Here is a 20,351-nt window from a genome sequence, read left to right as displayed (position 1 = left end):
ATCAGCCATAACATTAAAACCACCTCCTCGTTTCTACACTCACTGTCCATTTTATTAGCTCCACTTACCATATAGAAGCACTTTGTAGTTTTACAATTACTGACTGTAGTCCATTTGTTTCTCTTCATACTGTTTTAACCTGCTTTCACCCTGTTCTTCAATGGTCAGGACCACCACAGAGTAGGTAGTATTTAGGTGGTGGATCATTCTCAGCACTGCAGTGACACTGACATGGTGGTGGTGTGCTAGTGTGTGTTGTGCTGGTATGAGTGGATCAGACACAGCAGCGCTGCTGGAGTTTTTAAATACCGTGTCCACTCACTGTCCACACTATTAGACACTCCTATGCTCGCTCATCTATTGCTGCTGTTTGAGTTGGTCATCTTCTAGACCTTCATCAGTGGTTACAGGACGCTGCCCACGGGCCGCTGTTGGCTGGATATATTTTTGGTTGGTGGACTATTCTCAGTCCAGCAGTGACAGTGAGGTGTTTAAAAACTCCATCAGCATTGCTGTGTCTGATCCACTCATACTAGCACAACACACACTAACACACCACCACCATGTCAGTGTCACTGCAGTGCTGAGAATGATCCACCACTTAAATAATACCTACTCTGTAGTGGTCCTGACCATTGAAGAACAGCATGAAAGGGGGCTAAGAAAGCATGCAGAGTAACAGATGGACTACAGTCAGTAATTGTAGAACTACGAAGTGCTTCTATATGGTAAGTAGAGCTGATAAAATGGACAGTGTGTGTAGAAACAAGGAGGTGGTTTTAATGTTATGGCGGATCGGTGTATTTTACATAATTACAAAAAAAAAACCTTTAGTAAGCACAAAAGTCTTTATTTTATTTTATTCATTCATATCCTACCAGATAAAAAAAATGTGGTTTGTAATGAAGTGCAATGTAAGATAATAAAGTGTTGTAAAAAAAAACCCACAATTTAATTTTAAAAGAGAGGTAAAAATGTTTTGGACATGTTGCAGTTTTTAAATCTATAATGAGTGTTTATATACAAAATAAAACAAAACTGTTTAAGTGAAACAAATGTCTTGTATTTGTACATTTTAAAAAGACCTATAATTACATTTCTTCTATTGTTGGAACTGGGGTTGTACATTTTTACTGTATTGTTTTTATTTGTTTATCTTCATAAGCATTACCAAATAAGCAGACATGATATGCATTTTACCTGCAAAGTTGTAAACTAAAATGTCAACCTCTTCTGGCACAATGGTCAGTTTTTTACTTGTATTGTTTTACACCAGTCATTACATTAATAGCATTACATTTCATACAGCACACTAATACGAAGGCTTCTCTAGGCCTTTTAACTTTTGTTTCTATCCAAATGAGCTGCAGTTGCAGAGTCACTTTGAAGAGACTACTTCCTTTAGAATTCTCTCCAATGCATGTCTTTAGAGGACATACTGCAGAGGCATTAATCACTGAATTAATTAAATCAATCCCTAATCCCTAATGTGCTCCATTATATCTTTTCAAAAACACATTTTTCTCAATATGTGAAAATGTCAAAGATATTCAGATTTTTTAATATAGAAAAGGGCAAACATTTATTGCATCTTTCATGGCTGCTTTCATTAATAATTTATTAAACAGATTACATCACATTCTACAATGCCAAAGTAAACATTGTATTCAGCGCATCAGTATTTTGCATCTCTAATTGATCGTCAGGTAGTGTAACTGTTTGCAACATATGCAAATAAGGTAAGGCATTTAATGGGCAAATCTAGCCTTAAGGTAAATTAATTAATGTAATACTGTTGATGGTAAATTAGGAGTTCCTAAAACCCAAAAACACAAGTAGACTTATTTTGGACATATGGTTTGCTAAATAAAAGCTGTTAATAACTGTAAATAATTTGCACTTCGTATTAGATGCTTTCAAAGCTCTTAAGAAGTCAAAGTTGAAAGATGCAATTTGCTTAGAGAAACAAACATTCTCACAACTTTTATACATTCATCATATAAATTATGGAGTTTTTTTTTTTTTTTTTAATGGGGTTGACTGAGGACAGTGAGACCTGTTTTGCAGCAACTTATAAATTATAGCATACCTGTTTTTGGTAGGTTCTTAAATTTTATGTGACCATCCAGACAAATTTACTCTTAGCATGTCATGATCATTGGGTTGTTTTTTTTAATCAACATTGGTAAGGAGATAAGTTGATAAGTAAAACAAAAGTATTACTAGTTAATACTTCTACTTAACCCCTACATGATAATGCTGATCTTAAAACCTAGGCTTTCATCAGGCTTTCTTACCAGGACAACAAAGGAAAAACAGTGTTACTGTAAAAGATTTACAGGATGACCTGATAAAGGCTTGGAGAAGTGTGTCTGTGGTACAATAAGTAGATCACTTAACCAAGAACTTCTTGACCAGGCTCAAGGAAGAACACCACTTATGAACACAAAGCACAGGAAGAGTGGACTGGAACACACCAGAGAAAATTTTGATAGGCATTAGGAGTTCCAAGACACAGTGACTAATCAAAACTAGGACCGATTGGCTGTATGGATCAACAGCTTGTATGGCTCAAGGCTTATGACCAGAGAAAAAACATTCCCCAAGGTTATATTATGCCTGCTTATTTGGAAATGCTTACCATTGGATAAATGGGGTAAATCTCTTTTTATGAAGATAAAGGTGGGTCAGTAGTGATGTGGGGATGTTTTTCTGCAGAACTGGGCCATCTTGACTGTGTGACTGGCATCATGGATTTACAGAAATACCAAGGCATTTTAAGGAGGAATATTAATGTTCTCTGTGGTAAAACTGAACCTTGGTGTTGATTGGACTTTCCACCAAGACAATGATCCCATGCACACTTCTAAGTCAACCAAAGCTTGGTTAAGGAATCAGTCCTGGATTATCTTAAAGTGGCCTTTTCAGTATACATATTTTAACATCATATAAAATCTTTAGTGGGATTTAATGACTGCAGTTGCAGCAAAAAAGCCATTAAACCTAAATGAACTGGAGAAAGCATGAGGAGAATGGGCAACGATTCCACAAGAGAGCTGTCAGAGCTTGATAGAACTTAATAAAATCACATATTAGAGGTTAGCAAGGCAGAGGGATGTTCCACCAAGTACTCAGGCTGGGGGTTGACTAACAGTGCACATTTGTTATTCATTTAAACTTAAAATGTCAACTTATGTTATTTAAATAGCTAGAACAAATCAACGGATATTCTAGTTTTATTTAATTCTGTGCACATCAACATATCATCTTTGAATGTTTCCAATTGCAATGTAATAATCACTAACAAAAAAAAATAGGTCATGACATTATGAAATAATCTACACCAAATCCAAGTTGCTTTGTGTATAGTTTTGACCCTACAAAAATAAAACCCACAATAACAAAGATATATAAAAACCCTAATATTCTTTAATGCTTTTACATTTAGTCATGAAAAGTGAACAGTTGCAGAAATAATTAAACTGTAATTGACAACGTGTAATTGACAGATTAGCTGGCAGCAATAGCAAAACCTGAACTTTTTAATAATATATAAAATCTAAATTTGATGAACTATGTTTGAGTGTTGCTGCAGTTTGTACCTTTTTGGTTGAAGCTGGTTGTCACAAAATAAGTTATGAGGGGACTCAAGAGGTTCTTTATGACCTGATTCCTGCTCCTTACTCTTTTCCTCCTGTAGACATACAGATCCAAGGGATTTAATACAAACCTAAACAATAATCACTGCTTTTATTTATGGCAAAACACTTCATTTTTACATAAGACTATTACATATAAAATTGTTACTGGGATTAATTACAGCTTGCAAAACCCATAACAGGCAGTTTACAAATAACTGCTTTCTATGTATTAATTATATTTTGCATTTTAAATTGGACAAATATTTAAATAAATGTATTCTTTTATTTGTACATTTTAAATGGACTTAATTATATTAATAAATTCATTCTTTAATATGTACTTTTTTATTACTGATTTATATACAAGTTTGAATAGTACAAATATAATATTTGTAAGTTCATTTATCAATTTGTCATCACAAATTATAAAATTATCAACAATTATATTATCATTAAGACAAAATAAGTCTCTCAGCTAATACTTACAAAGGAGAGCCTACAGCGAGTGGAATGAGTGCGTAAAATCCTCTGAACACGACTGTGAATCTCTGCTGATTGAGAGGGACTGGAGGGGCTTTGAAACCTGCACAAAAACACTTGCACTTTTATTTCTTGGACCATTAAGAACAAACAAAGTAAGTTTCAGCCATCTGTATTAAATATCAGGACTACTTTTTACTTTAAATCTATTTGTAATAATTGTGGCATTTGGAGTAAAGATAATTTTATTCTTGCTGCAATACCTGTTAGTACCACTAGTCTGTGCTGTGTGTCTAGGAATGGTAAGTGTGGACCCTACAAATCCATAATGTCAAAGTTATGGATAAGGTATAAAAGATACCTTAGGATTAATGAATAGGCAGTATTTCATAAGTATTTCTTAAAGTAAGTAAGGGGTTACCAGGTGTATTAATGTTAAGAATAATAACTAAAACTACAAGAATTAAAATAGACTAAAATAAATCAAAACTCGTAACCTCACAGGTAAAACCAAATGTAAAACATATAATGAAGCTAGGAAATAAACTAAACCTGTAGACTAAAAAGTAAACTGAATTACAAACAAAAATTAAATGTAACATTATACCATTATGTAAATTGGAATAAACATTATTTAAAAAAAACTATAATAAACAATGCATATAGCTTTTCAAAATTCTAGTTCAGAAGCTGGACCAAGAGTACACACTGGAATTATGGCACATAAAAGAAAAAATAAGAGGAAATGAACATGGAAAAACGACAGCTGAAAAGGAAGAAAAGCTCTCATTTTTGGGAGAGTTAGTACAGTTCAGTGGTTTCTGTGTTTAATGGACCTAATGCGAGCTGTGCTTCAGATGGTTAGCTGAGCCAAATGATTAGTGCCTGAGAAGCCAACAAGTGCAAAAAGGACAGACTGAACTTCACAAGACATCATTTCATTTCCCATCAAAGACATCCAAAAGACGTGCCTGCTCTCTTATTGTCTGAATCTGCCAAACCAGCCTTAATCTTCCGCCCACTGACTTTGGTCATGCTTTCAATCAGGACAAAAGTATCATACATTTCCTATTATTTACTCTCTAATTTACTTTCCACTTTAAAAATTGTCTATTGATTTTAAATGTTTACTCCTGTCCCAGCGGGGTTTTAAAAGGTAGAGAAAGAGAGAGAAAAAGAGACAAGCAAACAAACAAACATTCGTCGGTTCAGCAGGCTGTTGTTCAGATCAATGACAAGGGTCTCTCAGAATTTATTAAACTGTGCGTCGGGTCAGATGCATTAGATTGTGCTGCAACACAATCAATACCCATTCTCCTTGTTTTCTCAATGATATTTGTCTTTTTCTTTTAATAATGAACAAACATGAGCAGACATCAAATGTCATCATTTAAAGATGGGGAGTAGATTTATCTATTTGTCTTTGAATGTGAAACTTTTAAAAGCAAAGCAGCCACACTATAAGCAGCTGCTATCTACATGTACATGAAAAATTATGTAAAAAAAATAGCCATTTTTATTGTCCCCAACAGTAAACAAAATGGTATTGTAAAAGTCAATTTAAAGAAAGAAAGAAAGTAAAAAAGAAAAAAAAGAAATACTGGAAATTGGGTGCTACAGTAGCAAACATTCATTTATTAATTGTCTGTTATACCACTGTTATATCCTATTCAGGGTCACGGTGGGTCCAATTCAATAGTTAAAAGGTAGAAAACACCCTGGACCTGTAACCAGTTTATCACAGGCCATACATTCACGCAATTTGGTATCTCCAATTAACCTGACTGTATGTCTTTAGACTGTGGGAGGAAACCGGAGCACCCGGAGGAAACCCACACAGACACAGGGGGAACATGCACAAAACTCCACAAAGAAAGGACCTGGACTGCTCTACCTGGAAATCATACACAGGACCTTCTAACCGTGAGGTGACCGTGAGAATCTAATCATTAATATATATTGTGCTACATAATAGAATAAAGAATTATGATAAAGCCTTAGTTCTAACCAGCTTATTCAGTTAATTGAACCTTGTCATTTAATATATTTTATATTGTTACATACGTAAAAGTTGTATGTAAAAGTGTGTATAAGCAATAATGTTACTTATTTGAGCAAGGAATTTTCATCCCTACCTGGATGAACAACAGCCAAACGTTGTTCATATAGCCGCCCAGCCGAATGGCAGAGCTGAGATTTGATACAATGTATTTGGAATCCCAGCTCTGGTGTGCTAGCGTATTTTACTGCTGCACCGCCTGAGCGGCTTATTATTAATTAATTATCATTTGTAATTAGCCTTACAGGTGAATAAAACTAGCTTCATTGCAGTTACCCTACCTGTGGTGTGTTGTTGCTACCCTACATATTAATACAATATCACTTTCCGCACTGGCCTGCTGATTAAATTGTTGCCAAAATCTGCTTTACTGCAGTTATCTGATTATTTAGCTCTCACTTGAGCAGGAGTGTTGCTTCGGTATGTATTGGTATTATTTAGCTGTATATTTTTTTTAAACTTGTACCTTTCTCTGAGTGTAGAGCGGGTGAGAAGTGGACTCTGTTCCCGGGCACTGCTGGACAAAGGGCTGGAGTGATGAACAGGAGTTCTCATGTAAGAGGGACTTCTGGTGAACCTTGCAGAATTTTTCTCAGGAGAAATGCGACTCACACCCATAGAATCACCTCTTGCCTGAAAGGATGAAGAGCTTTATTAGCCTATTTAGCATAGCTATGTGGTTTAATAGATTAATTGATCATTTGGAACTACCTCAAGGAGGTTTTGACCTTAAGTTCCATAAAGTGTGATGGTGGAAAAGAAGCAATAAAGTGTAAATGGCACAGTAAAAGAAGAAATACACCCCTGCTAATCATGGCAATAGTATCCATTAACACCATAGAAATTACTACATTCTCTATAGTGTGTGTAGAAAACCAAAATGCATTACAAACTGAAACAAATGTTAAATGGTCAGTGAAAAGTAACAGTTTCAAATGGGTTTGAAACGGTACATCAAACACTGCCAATCATGTCTGTGTAGACACCTGACCGGCCAGCAGCTCAGTGGTAGTGGGTTATTGTAATAGACCACTGTGCCACTTGTGATCCCCTATAAATTCCTATTAGACCTAATATGTCTATATGGCATAAAACAACTTTGTCTTTTCATGACTTTTTCTGAAAGCATAACAAATTAAAAGTGCCATTATATTATAAACTATACATTCTAAGTAAAAGTGTTTCTGTGGCTGCAAACATACATTTTAAATCTGCCCCATTTGCAGATGTGTGTTCACAAAAAAAAAAGTATTGTACAGTAAATAAATCTACACTTTATGGCTGAAAGTATTTGGACCATAAGTATTTGGGCCATTTTAAAATCGGAAGAATTATTATGAAACTGATCCTCACCGTTGCAGCTATAAAAGCCTCCTCACTCCAGATTTTGGAGTGTCTGTGGTATTGGATGTGGCTCCAGCACCTATACTTGATAATTAGCCATGGCCATGCAGTGTATGTTATGTACAACCCTAAATCCGAAAAAGTTGGGACAGTATGGAAAATGCAAATAAATTAAAAATGCAGTGTTCCTTACATTTACTTTGACTTTTATTTTGTGCTCGGACAGCACTGCATCAACAACCGCCACTCAACAATAGCTGATATAACCACATGGGTGAGGGATTACTTTGGCAAACCTTTGTCAAGCACTACAATACAGAGTTACATGCACAAATGCCACATAAAACTTTACTGTGCAAAAAAGAACCCTTATGTTAACCATGTCCAGAAGCGGCGTCAACTTCTCTGAGCGCTGAGGCATCTAGGATGGACCATCACACAGTGGAAACATGTATTGTGGTCAAATGAATCAGCATTCCAGGCAAAATGTCTTTTAAGTGTGGTGAAAAGGAATGGTAACATTACAAAGTGGTAAATGCTTTACTGTCCCAGCTTTTTTTGGAATGTGTTGCAGGCCTGAAATGCAGGAATGGATGTTTATTAATAAATGAAGTGATATCGCAGGGTAATACTGTCTGAAATTAAATAAAAGTCAAAGTAAATGTAAGAAAGTGTTTTTTTATTATTTGCATTTTCCATGCTGTCCTAACTTTTCCTGATTTGGGGTTGTATTTATTATATTATTTTTAACAAAAATAAATAAATAATGGACATGCACACAAACTGCATGTCATCTACCCAATAATCAGATTTATTAATCAGTAAAGTAGGCAGCAAAACTTACTGATTTTTGGTGGAAAGAGATTCTCTTAGGTGAAGACGTTACTGCTGAAGATAATGTAGAACACTCAATCAGTGAAGAGTTTGGACTACAAGGAACCTGCAAACACAGACAGCAATCAGCCTTTAATATTCTTAACATAATATTTTTAAATGTGAAGATGACCACACCAGTATTTAATTTACAAGACAGCATTATTCAGTTAAACTTGTCTTTTAGTTTAGAATTACTCATTTCTTAGAGGATAGTATAGAGCGATGAGAAGCAAATTGAGTTCACATTATCTGGCCAAAATTGAGATGGGAAGCTAATTGAGTTCATGTTATCCAGTCAAGTGAGTTTGCAAGCCTGCTAGCATTATGCAAATAGAAAAAGCACCAGAACTTTTGGTAACAGGAAATTGGAACAACTTTTTCAGTTGCCCACAGGTCCAGTACCCTAGATACCTATCTGGTAAGATTTGGTAGCAACAGGACACATTGCCACTGTGGGACTGCGCTATTAATTACACATACCACATCAGACAGTTTGCACCACTGTGCACTGACAAACAAAATTAGAAGGGAAAATAATTAATAAACCATGCAGGGTGTAGTCACATGAATACTCTGTGCATGCTTCATTAGACCAGTAAAGTGGTCTTAACAGTGGTGTAACTGCACAGTTGCATAAAAATACAACTATGACATTAAAAAAGTATTTGTCTTATTATCATTATTAAACACACAATTATTATAATTTTAAACACACAATCATAATATTCCTACCAAGCAAACCAAGCTTATTAAATTACTGTTTGATAGGGCCGCTCAGGTGGCGCAGCGGTAAAAACACACGCTGGAACCAGAGCTGGGATCTTGAATACATCTATCAATCCCAGCTCTGCCTGCCGGTTAAGGCTAAGCAGCCACATGAACAACGATTGGCCTGTTGTTCGGATATGGGCGGGACTAAGCCGAATGGGGTCTCTCTCCCAAGACTGGTGCAATTACGACCTCTGCTGGCTGATTGATGGCACCCGCACAGAGATGAGAAAAGAGTGCTGTCAGGGTGTGTCTCTCCGTACACAACGCTGAGCTGCACTGCACTCGTCAAAGTGTAGGTGATAAGATGCATACGGCATGCTGCCCACGTGTCAGAGGGGGCGTGGGTTAGCTTCGTTCTCCTCAATCAGAGTAGGGATCGGCATTGGTGGAGAGGAAGCATGACGCAATCAGGCAATTGGATGCGCTAAAAGGGAGAAAAAGGGGAGAAAATGCATTAAAAAAAATTAAAAAAAATTACTGTTTGATAGGTATGATTTGACTTTTAGGTCATTAGGGTAATTGTTACTGCAGGACTTATTAATTGTGATGCTTTTATTTTGGAAAAGGACTGACAAGAAGTGTGTCTTTCAAGTGTGCATATTTTAAAGTGTGACTTTCAAGTGTGCATATTTTAAAGTGTGACTTTCAAGTGTGCATATTTTTGTTGATGTGACTGATATTTTTGCTGAATGCTTCATGATTTTGACATGACTAGATATTGTTTTCTTCACAGTTAGACCTAAAAACATGTTTTAAGAGATGAGAATACTTTTACACATCAGAATGCTAATCTAGAAAATTTTACAAAGACCAATTTAACCATGGTACAATCCTATTCCAAAATGCTTTTAAGCAATAGTTCCCACCACAAAAGGCTGCTGCGGAAACAGCTCTTTTTTAAAAGTAAAGGGTCCAATCTGGAGATGACGGAGCCGGTGAATGGCCTCCTCTGAGAGCTGGCACATCTTGCGGTGTGTGTAGGGTGACAGGCTGCGGCTCTGGGAAGCTACTGTAGGCCTCTGGTAACCACAGGGTGACCCTGTACTTGTCTTTGGTGTCTTTGACTGTGTCTTATTTACTGTTGTTGCGCTTGTTCTTGGATGACATGGGGTAGTGGTTATGGGCTAGAAAATGAGAAAAGAAAACTGTTAACTGCGCTCTTTGTCTAATGCATATTTTCCAAACTCGGAACTGCGAAGGAAACACTACATTATATAAAAAATACAATAATAAAAAATCCCACATGTACACCAATAAGCCTATTTTTAAAGTGATGTTTGACACTGTTTGTTTGTAATTTATAGGGGAAATTATGTCCAGGAGGACATTGTTAGCACAATGATACTTGGCTAGTTACAATGATAGTGGTAGACTAGTGGGTGGAGCTTTGGGCTATCAATCAAAAGGTTGAGAGTTCGAATCCGGGCTCTGCCATGCTGCCACTGTTGGGCCCTTAACCCTCTCGGCTTCCAAATAAACTGGGATGTGCAAAAAAAGAATTTCGTTGTACTGTACACCTGTATATGTACGTATATATGACAACTAAAGGTATTCTATTCCATTCTATATTTAATAAGCAAAGCCTTTAACAGCTGCAAATGATAATAATCAGGTTATACTAGTAGCTTCAGAAATCAAAAGCAGCACCGCACAAAACATGCAAAAGTTTCCAATGTCTGAGTGAATGTGTCAGTGTGTGTTGCCCTGTAATTCACTGGTGCACTGTGTAGTAATGTGTGTTCCTGCCATGCTCCCTGTGATACTAGATGGTCCCGGGTTCACAACAACTCTGACCAGGGCAAAGCAGTTAGTAAAAATACCGGACTTAAAACGGCAGTTGCCTTTTCCTGACTTAACACACAGTGGCTAGGCTGTTTTGGTGAACCCCTCCCCACCCTTCATGGACATTAGCCTATTGTGTCTGTGCAGACACGCGACCAGTCGATAGCACTGCTAAAATTTAAACTGTGCTAGCGCACTTTACTGCTGCCCATCCAAGTACCCTAGTTAGTAAAAATGAATAAGTGTTAATAAAAGAAGGTTAAAACAAAAGTTTTACTATAACCCACTTGGTCACCAAGCCTGATTTATTACTGGAATTATGAAATACGTATATCAAGCAACAAAATGATGTGTTATAAAACTTTTAGCCAGTAAATTGGGTGAAAAACTATGTTCTATTATTACATTATTCCTTGAGAGAGCTGTCTAGTATCATTACGCATGCTAACACACCAAATTACAATGTCCAGCTCAGTCCAACACATGTAACCAAACGTAAATCTCTCCTCCTTCAATCTCATGTTTGCAGGCAAATGACTTCAATAACTTTAATCTCAGCTAACATAATTCTGAGTTCCAATAACTGGGTTCCTGTGGGCACATCTTGGATAAATACGTTTTTAAAAATGTTAATTGCATTTGATCGTCGGTTTCAGACTAATATGATAATGGCATTACATGGATGTCAAAAAAAGCAAAACAAAACAAAGATAATTTAAATGCTAATCAGAGCACCCTGGCATATTAAGTCATTTTTAAAAAGCAGAGAAAAATAAATCCTGACAGAGATCGTTATTTGAAAAGAGCCAATCTAATAGAATTAAAGCATCTTCCCCCCTGTATTCTCTTTACATTCTTTCTCTTTTCTCTTCTGTTGGTGGAGCCACAAAGAGGTTGTTTTAAAGAACAAGTTGTGCTTGTCTGATGTGATTAGTGGCTTTGCTGTTGTTGGTAACAGAAGATAAAGCTGATTGTCCTTGAAACAAAAAAGCCAAATACACAAGTAGCTTATTAAAGCAGAAACAAGCTCTGTTTAAATTAAATGCATGCAAACCGTATAGAGAAAGTCAATTAAAGAGCATGCCATTTCAGGTCCAAACCAGAAGTGTCTCCAAAAGGAAACAATAGCAAATAAATGAACCAGAAAAAGTAACAACAGAACTGGACTGGGATTTGTAAGCTTGATAGTTCTAAGAAAAAGTTTTGGAAAACTTTGCAATTACCTGGATATCTATAATAATTTAGAAATAATACTGAAGAGCTTTGGGGTTCTCCTCAATTCACAAACCTGATTCAACTTATTAGTTGATTGGCCAAGTTTTCACATTAATTGTCATTAACTTGGTCTGTTAGAAACTATAATAAACAAATTTTAGGTTGGCTCAGTAAGTAAGATTGACAGTCCTGCCTTAAATGATTTGAGATGCTGTGCCACAACCTTTATAATAACAAAGCGGCACAGTGGGTAGCACTGTCGCCTCACAGCAAGAAGGTCCTGGGTTCGATCCCCAGGTGGGGCGGTCTGGGTCCTTTCTGTGTGGAGTTTGCATGTTCTCCCCGTGGGTTTCCTCTGGGAACTCCGGTTTCCTCCCACATTCCAAAGATATGCAAATTACGTAAATTGGAGATACTGAATTGTCCATCACTGTGTTTGACATTGAACTTGTGAATTGTTGAATCTTGTGTAATGAGTAACTACCGTTTCTGTCATGAATGTAATCAAAGTGTGTAAAACATGACGTTAAAATCCTAATAAATAAATAAATAAAGACAAACAAGGAATCCTGGTAGTTTCAGAAACGTTACAATTTTGTTTTTAATTACAGCTAAAATGATTTACGTTATTTTAATGCCCCCCTATTCAAAAATGTAAAACAATCCCTCATCAAAAATGAATTACCATTTGTGCCTGTATGAGGATGGAGGATACTGTATGTATGTTTACCATAAACATTGCATCTTCCATTTTAGTACAAAGCATTTTCTGTAGTGCTGATAAATGGATGTGCTTTTTAATCAGATGCTTTTCAGTGTTCTGAATGCCCTGTTTAAAGGATAAAGCCATTGTTCAAGGATCCCCATTATAGAAGTCTTTATACTGCTAAAACTTACACAACAGAAATCTAAAAAAAGATGCCATGGATATCTGCCATTCGAGACATGAAAATTGGAAATTTGCCAGCTGTTGTCTTTAAGTTGGCTTTTATACAGAGCAGACTGCCACAGAATGCTAAAGTAAAATCTTTAAATCAAGCACAGACTGACCATCTTTTCCCCCAAACAAATAAAAGAGAGAGTCTCAATAGATATCAACTCAACCAGTACAGCTCAGTGTAATTATCTTCACAAGAAAATTCCCTTCTTAAAGATGCTTTTAAAACCATTGAGGTGTCAGAAGCCAAAGAGGTATAAGATATATAGAAACAGACAATTAGTTGATTGACAAGGCTATTCAATGTGTCCTACCATATAATTTTGTGATTGTCTCTTAAAAGCCACTTTTCTGCCATCTCCCTTGCATTGCACAAAGCAATCAATAAGGTTTACAGCAACGACACAAGCAATATCCGCAAAATCTTTTCAAGGTTACCACTTGGCTTTCAGACTTGCACAAATAACAATAAAATAGATCATACAATATTACGTTTCACCTACAATGTGAATAAGTTAGGCTTGATAATAACAAGACACCATTTCCTTACACTGACACAAATCCTTACAACAGGATCAGACAAAAAATAGCACACAGGTAAAATACAGCATGTCTAATACAATTATTGTCCCATGCTAGCGGAGACACCTGCTTTTTAAAGTGTGCATTAACATCGCACATACAGAGTTACAACCATTAGAATGAAAATCAGTGCATTGGGAAAAAGAATTCACTTTAAGTTCAACTTACCACCTCCTTCTTTCTACACACACTGCCCATTTTATCAGCTCCACTTACCATATAGAAGCACTTTGTAGTTCTACAATTGCTGACTGTAGTCCATCTATTTCTCTACATACTTTTTTTTAGCCTGCTTTCACCCTGTTCTTCACTGTTGGCTGGATGTTTTTGGCTGGTGGACTATTCTCAGTCCAGCAGTTACAGTGAGGTGTTTAAAAACTCCAGCAGCGCTGCTGTGTCTTATCCACTTATACCAGCACAACACACACTAACACACCACCACCATGTCAGTGCCACTGCAGTGCTGAGAATGATCCAACACACAGTGTGAATCAGTCTCTGGTAGGTGAGAAGAAGTGGTTGGCAACTGCACATGTGTCGGAGGGGGCGTATTTGTCAACAGTTATTGTAACACATTGTTCCAATTCGTACCAATCAATCTGGTGTGAGATAGCAGTTTAAAGCAGACTGAAACACTAAACTTAGTTTACCTTTCTGAAAGTATTTTGTACAGTTTACATTGGAACCTCAGGTGTTGACAGTGTGTGATGTAGGGGCTCCAGATATGCTCTTACATAAAAGTATAATTAATTTTATTATACTGGTACTAGTAAGTAGGGATGTAACGATGCACCACAAAACAGTTAATAACCGATTCAAAATTCCATGATTCAAATCGATTTGACATGTAAAATGAATCGATATTCACTTAAAACAGCAGAGGGCACTGGCGCTATACACCATTCGGGGTTTTTCAGCCAAATTGGGCTTAATTCAAAATTGTTTTGCATAGTTTGTACCTACCTCAGAAATAAAAGGGCATTCATTATTTAGATGAATAAAAAATAATCACAAATACAATATTTTATTTTATTTTTTTAACAGAAATAATAAAAGGAAAATTTGTCATAATTTGTCTTCAATTTCAGTTTAAAAAATAGGGAAAAAATTGTATCGTGAACCCAGTATCGTGAATCGCATCACATCGTGGGTAGAGTGTATCGTTACATCCCTACTAGTAAGTTTATTAATTGCAATATTTTTAATATCTTAACTACAATACTTAGTTAAACATAAAAAAAATAAACAGGACTCACAGAACAGGTTGATTGGCTCGCTTTCAAATCACACTCCTCAATGACAGACATGGTTGAAAATTCCACTTTGGGTGAGATCCCCTGTGGGAACGAGAGATTAAAGTAAGAAAAACAGAGAAAAAACAGGAGAAAAAGAAAGAATAAGAACCAATAAGAACTTTTACGATGATGAAAAGACACTCAGCAAAGGAAGGTAATGACTCTCTTGGCAGATCAATTTACCCAAACAATCCATGTCCTGAAGCAAATAGCGAGAAAATGGCAGTGGCTTTTAACATTCATCAGAGATATGACAGCATGGTGAGTGGAAGGGATACACACCGGGAACGAGATGGATTTCTTCATCAGAATCTCTCTTTCTGAACCTGGAGACTGGGGAATCAGCTTTGGGCCTGGGTAGAGAAAGTCTCTGGTGTTCTCTTCAAAAGTGGCCAAAATCTCACCCTCTGTGTTAACAGTTAGGAGACATACTGGTCATGGCTTGGTAGAAGAGACCATTTTTTACCTTGTAGGATAACTTTTCATGTTATCAGACCTTGGATAGAGTGAATAAGGCTACAGTCAACCTAGCTTCAAAAAGTAAAAACACAAAGCATGAGACATACACCGATCAGTCATAACATTAAAACCACCTCCTTGTTTCTACTCTCACTGTCCATTTTATCAGCTCCACTTACCATATAGGAGCACTTTGAAGTTCTACAATTACTGAATGTAGTCCATCTGTTTCTCTGCATGCCGTTAGCTGCCTTTCACCCTGTTCTTCAATGGTCAGGACCACCACAGAGCAGGTATTATTTAGGTGGTGGATCATTCTCAGCACTGCTGTGACAATGACAATGTGGTGGTGAGTTAGTGTGTGTTGTGCTGGTATGAGTGGATCAAATCAAGTCAAGTCAAATTTATTTATAAAGCACTTTTTACAACAGACATTGTCTCAAAGCAACTTTACAAAAGATCAGACACAGCAGTGCTGCTGGAGTTTTTAAATACCGTGTCCACTCTGACACTCCTACCTAGTTGGTCCACCTTGTAGATGTAAAGTCAGAGACGATCGCTCATCTATTGCTGCTGTTTGAGTTGGTCATCTTCTAGACCTTCATCAGTGGTCACAGGATGCTGCCTACAGGGCGCTGTTGGCTGGATATTTTTGGTTGGTGGACTATTCTCAGTCCATCAGCATTGCTGTGTCTTATTTACTCATACCAGCACCAACACACACTAACACACCACCACCATGTCAATGTCACTGCAGTGCTGAGAATGACCCACCACCCAAATAATACCTGCTCTGTGGTGGTCCTGGGAGAGTACTGACCATTGAAGAACAGCATGAAAGGGGGCTAACAAAGCATGCAGAGAAACAGAAGGACTACAGTCAGTAATTGTAGAACTACAAAGTTTACCTATATGGTAAGTGGAGCTGATAAAATGGACAGTGAGTGTAGAAACAAGGAGGTGGTTTTAATGTTATGGTGTGTGACACACATATGTGACTTCAGTAAACAAGCACAAAACTCCTCTTTTATATTAATGTCAACATGTAATTTCATATTCAGTGTCAAGTCAGGGAACCACTTGGCACATGACAAGAAGACCCTAGACAGGTTACATTCCATAAGCTTTAGCCATTCACAAAACAAACATGACCAACCACGCCAGCCACTTGCACCAGTGAGATTCGAACCTGGACTGCAGCAGTGGTGAGCAGGTATTATAGATCGCTGCACCACCAGAGTGCCATTAAAGTTTTTGTTTTTTTCTTTGGCCATAAAAATACGATCATGACTACTGTCAGGCCTCTAATGACCCTGGCCCATCATGAATTGTGTGCAATGATGCCATTGATAGGCCAGTAAGAGGTCTGTTTCACAAATTTTAATTAGCTATGTCTGAGCAGGATAGTGGACGGAGCTCTGCAATGGATTAGGACCCTTTTCAAGGTATTCCTGCCTTGCACCCTGTGCTTCCAAGTAAAACAGGACCCGCCTTGACCCTAACCAAGATAAAGTGGTTAATGAAAATAAAAAAGAGACATTCCACACTTATTAATCTAGAGCATTTTTTTACCTGGAGGAACAAGCTGAATGAGCTCAAAACAGGTTGCATCATCTGTAGCAAAAAACAAAATGTGTATGAGTGTATATTAGTTTATTGATCCTGAGCATATAAAAAAAAGAAATGAAAAAGCAAACATTGCCTTGATAGCTCTTACTTTCTAGATGATCAGCTATATCGCCAGGGTCAAATGCTCCCGAGAAAATCTAAAGAAAAATGAAGAAAGACATTAGATGACACAGTAGCTTACTAATGTAAGCTTAGTGCAGATGCAAAGCTAACATTTCACTGTTAACGCAGATCTACAGGTCACTGCTGAGACGGTCAATATTAATACAAACAATTATTTCTATACATTAATTCATTAGTGTGGCAAGTGGCCAACTAACAAGGTTGAGGAGCACCGCTCTATAGTTTAGATACACCGTTTAACCATAACATTAAAACCACCTCCTTGTTTCTACACTCACTGTCCATTTTGTCAGCTCCACTTACCATATAGAAGCACTTTGTAGTTCTACAATTACTGACTGTAGTCCATCTATTTCTCTGCATGCTTTTTTTAGCCTGGAAAATGTGCTTTTACCCTGTTCTTCAATGGTCTGGACCCCCACAGGTCCACCACAAAGCAGGTATTATTTAGGTGGTGGATCATTCTCAGCACTGCAGTGACAATGACATGGTGGTGGTGTGTTAGTGTGTGTTGTGCTGGTATGAGTGGATCAGACACAGCAGCGCTGATGGAGTTTTTAAATACCGTGTCCACTCACTGTCCACTCTATTAGACACTCCTACCTAGTTGGTCCACCTTGTAGATGTAAAGTCAAAGACGATCGCTCATCTATTGCTGCTGTTTGAGTTGGTCATCTTTAAGATCTTCATCAGTGGTCACAGGACGCTGCCCACAGGGTGCTGTTGGCTGGATATATTTTTTGGTTGGTGGACTATTCTCAGTCCAGTTGGGACAGTGAGGTGTTTAAAAACTCCAGCAGTGTCTTATCCACTCATACCAGCACAACACACACTAACACACCACCACCATGTCAGTGTCACTGCTGTGCTGAGAATGATCCAGCACCCAAATAATACTACTCTGTAGTGGTCCTGTGGGGGTCCTGACCATTGAATAACAGCATGAAAGGGGGATAACAAAGCATGCAGAGAAACAGATGGACTACAGTCAGTAATTGTAGAACTACAAAGTGCTTCTATATGGTAAGTGGAGCTGATAAAATGGACGGTGAGTGTAGAAACAAGGAGGTGGTTTTAATGTTATGGTTGATCGGTGTGGAAGTATGTAAAACAACCATTTAACTGATGGGCTACAGCAACAGAGGACCACCTAGGATACCCCTCATTTCAGACAAGAACAGGAATCAAAGACTACATTGAGCAAAGACTCACTAAAATCAACAGCAGATTAGAGAAATGTTGCATGCTGCATTTTCAGGCTGCTGGTGTCGGTGTAATGGTGGTTGGTACAAAGTTTTGCTGGCACACACTGAGCACCAAAAACCAAACATCTACCTGAAAATTGGTACTGACTATGTGCATCCCTTAATAAATACAAATTATGTCTCCTAAAATGGCTACATCCGGTATAATATTGAACCATGTCACAGAGCGTGGTCAGATAAATATGACAATCCAGTCACCAGATCTGAATCCAATAGGGCCCCTTTGGGATGTGGAAGAACAGAAAATTTGGAGTATTATCCTGCATCTGACAGTGTGTCCACAATGATATAAATATGGAAAATCCCATTAGAATGTTTCTGACATTTTGTAAAATCCATGCCAAAAGAATCAAGGTTGTTCTGAGAGCAAATAAAGTGTCAGTATGCTGTTTTAAATAAAGTAGCCAGTGGGTATATTTTTAAGTTTTATTGACTGTTATTAAGTGTATTAAACAACTGTCCACAGGCTGAGAGTGTCTTAAGTTCTTTATTTCTGGTAAGGACAGAGATTTATTATTTTTTTATTTATTTATAAGGATTTTTATTTCCCCCTGTTTTCTCCCACTTTTAGCGCATCCAATTTCTGCCCATCAATCATCCTCTCACTAATGCTGGTCCCTGCTCCTGATTGGGGAGGACGAGGCTGCTCCACGCCCCCTCCGACACGTGCACAGCAATCGAACATCTTATCACCTACACTTGACGAGTGCCGTGCAGTACAGCGCTGTGTACGGAGAGCCACACCCTATACCGCACTCTTTTCCCATCTCCGTGCAGGCGCCACCAACCAGCCAGCAGAGGTTGTAATCGCACTAGTCTGAGAGAGAGTCCCCATCCGGCTTAATCCCGTCCCAATCCGAACAACAGGTCAATCGTTGTTCATGTGGCCGCTCAGCCTCAGCCGGCAGGCAGAGCCGAGATTCGATACGATGTATTCGAGATCTCAGCTCTGGTGAACAGCGTGTGTTTTTACCGGTAGTTACTTGTTGCACAAGATTCATTAGTTCACAAACACAGTCATGGACGATTTTGTATCTCCAATTCCCCTCACTTGCATGTCTTTGGACTGTGAGAAGAAAGAGGCACGCAGACACAGGGAAACATGCGAACTCCACACAGAAAGGACCCGGACCGCCCCACCTGGGGATCGAACCCAGTACCTTCTTGCTGTGACGCGACAGTGCTACCCACTGAGAGATTAGACTAAAACTGCTGGAGATTTTCTTCAATCACTAGATTTTTTATGTATCAGTTGTATCTTGTATAGGAGCAATTGTGTCCCACCTTACCTTGGAAAACAGCATTTCTTCATGCAGCAGAAGAGGGAAAGCAGAAGGGACACACTTTGACTTGTGGTACTGTCCCATCATTCGGACACTCAGATAAATGTCCTCTTGGGAATGTAACAGGACACCAGGACAGGTGATCTACATGGACAGAAGTCGGCACAAATCAAGCAAAAAGCTCTTGAATACCAGCTACAAATGGCAAAGAAAAGGAAATGTAGAACAGGAACTCACTATCAGCTTAACTCAGCTATAATGCAGAAATGCTTAATGCTTAAATAATGCAAAATAACACGACAGTCTACAAGCATCTTTTAAAATGAAAATATGTTATTATAAATCTACATCTTTGACTACCAGCTGTGCAGCTAGTTTAGCACTTTTGATGTTTGGGTAGTTAGCAACAAAGCTGTGCTAGCACGATTAGCCACCTAACACTTGTTGTTGGAATCAAATACCGCAACAGACTAAACTTAGAGCTAAATAAGTGTAAACGCGTGAATGTAGGTGAACTTACAGCATGAAGTGTGAGTTGTACAGTGCACTTTAAAGCTCTTTGCTGTACTCTGGAGTGTGAAGGTTTTTTAGGTGGTGTCAGTCCGCCCAT

At 37.9% G+C, this 20,351-nt stretch overlaps 1 protein-coding gene across 2 annotated transcripts in view; it reads right to left on the bottom strand.

Moving 5' to 3' along the window:
- Positions 1–20,351, bottom strand: part of spata6 (spermatogenesis associated 6) — a 21,772-nt gene extending 1,421 nt beyond the window's left edge. Inside the window, exons 1-11 of one of the 2 annotated variants that reach the window (XM_062999025.1) lie at positions 20,262–20,351; positions 19,748–19,885; positions 17,159–17,207; positions 17,014–17,055; positions 15,265–15,389; positions 14,944–15,024; positions 10,038–10,295; positions 8,369–8,464; positions 6,647–6,813; positions 4,128–4,224; positions 3,603–3,694 (exon numbers count right to left, since the gene is read on the bottom strand). In XM_062999025.1, the coding sequence (XP_062855095.1) occupies positions 3,603–3,694; positions 4,128–4,224; positions 6,647–6,813; positions 8,369–8,464; positions 10,038–10,295; positions 14,944–15,024; positions 15,265–15,389; positions 17,014–17,055; positions 17,159–17,207; positions 19,748–19,885; positions 20,262–20,351 (1,235 nt within the window). The remainder of the gene's footprint in view (positions 1–3,602; positions 3,695–4,127; positions 4,225–6,646; positions 6,814–8,368; positions 8,465–10,037; positions 10,296–14,943; positions 15,025–15,264; positions 15,390–17,013; positions 17,056–17,158; positions 17,208–19,747; positions 19,886–20,261) is intronic. The other variant, XM_062999026.1, reaches the window with a different exon arrangement.

The sequence above is a fragment of the Trichomycterus rosablanca genome, chromosome 7 (assembly GCF_030014385.1).
Source record: "Trichomycterus rosablanca isolate fTriRos1 chromosome 7, fTriRos1.hap1, whole genome shotgun sequence".
Lineage (NCBI taxonomy): Eukaryota > Metazoa > Chordata > Actinopteri > Siluriformes > Trichomycteridae > Trichomycterus > Trichomycterus rosablanca.
This window is presented reverse-complemented; position numbering and strand designations above follow the sequence as displayed.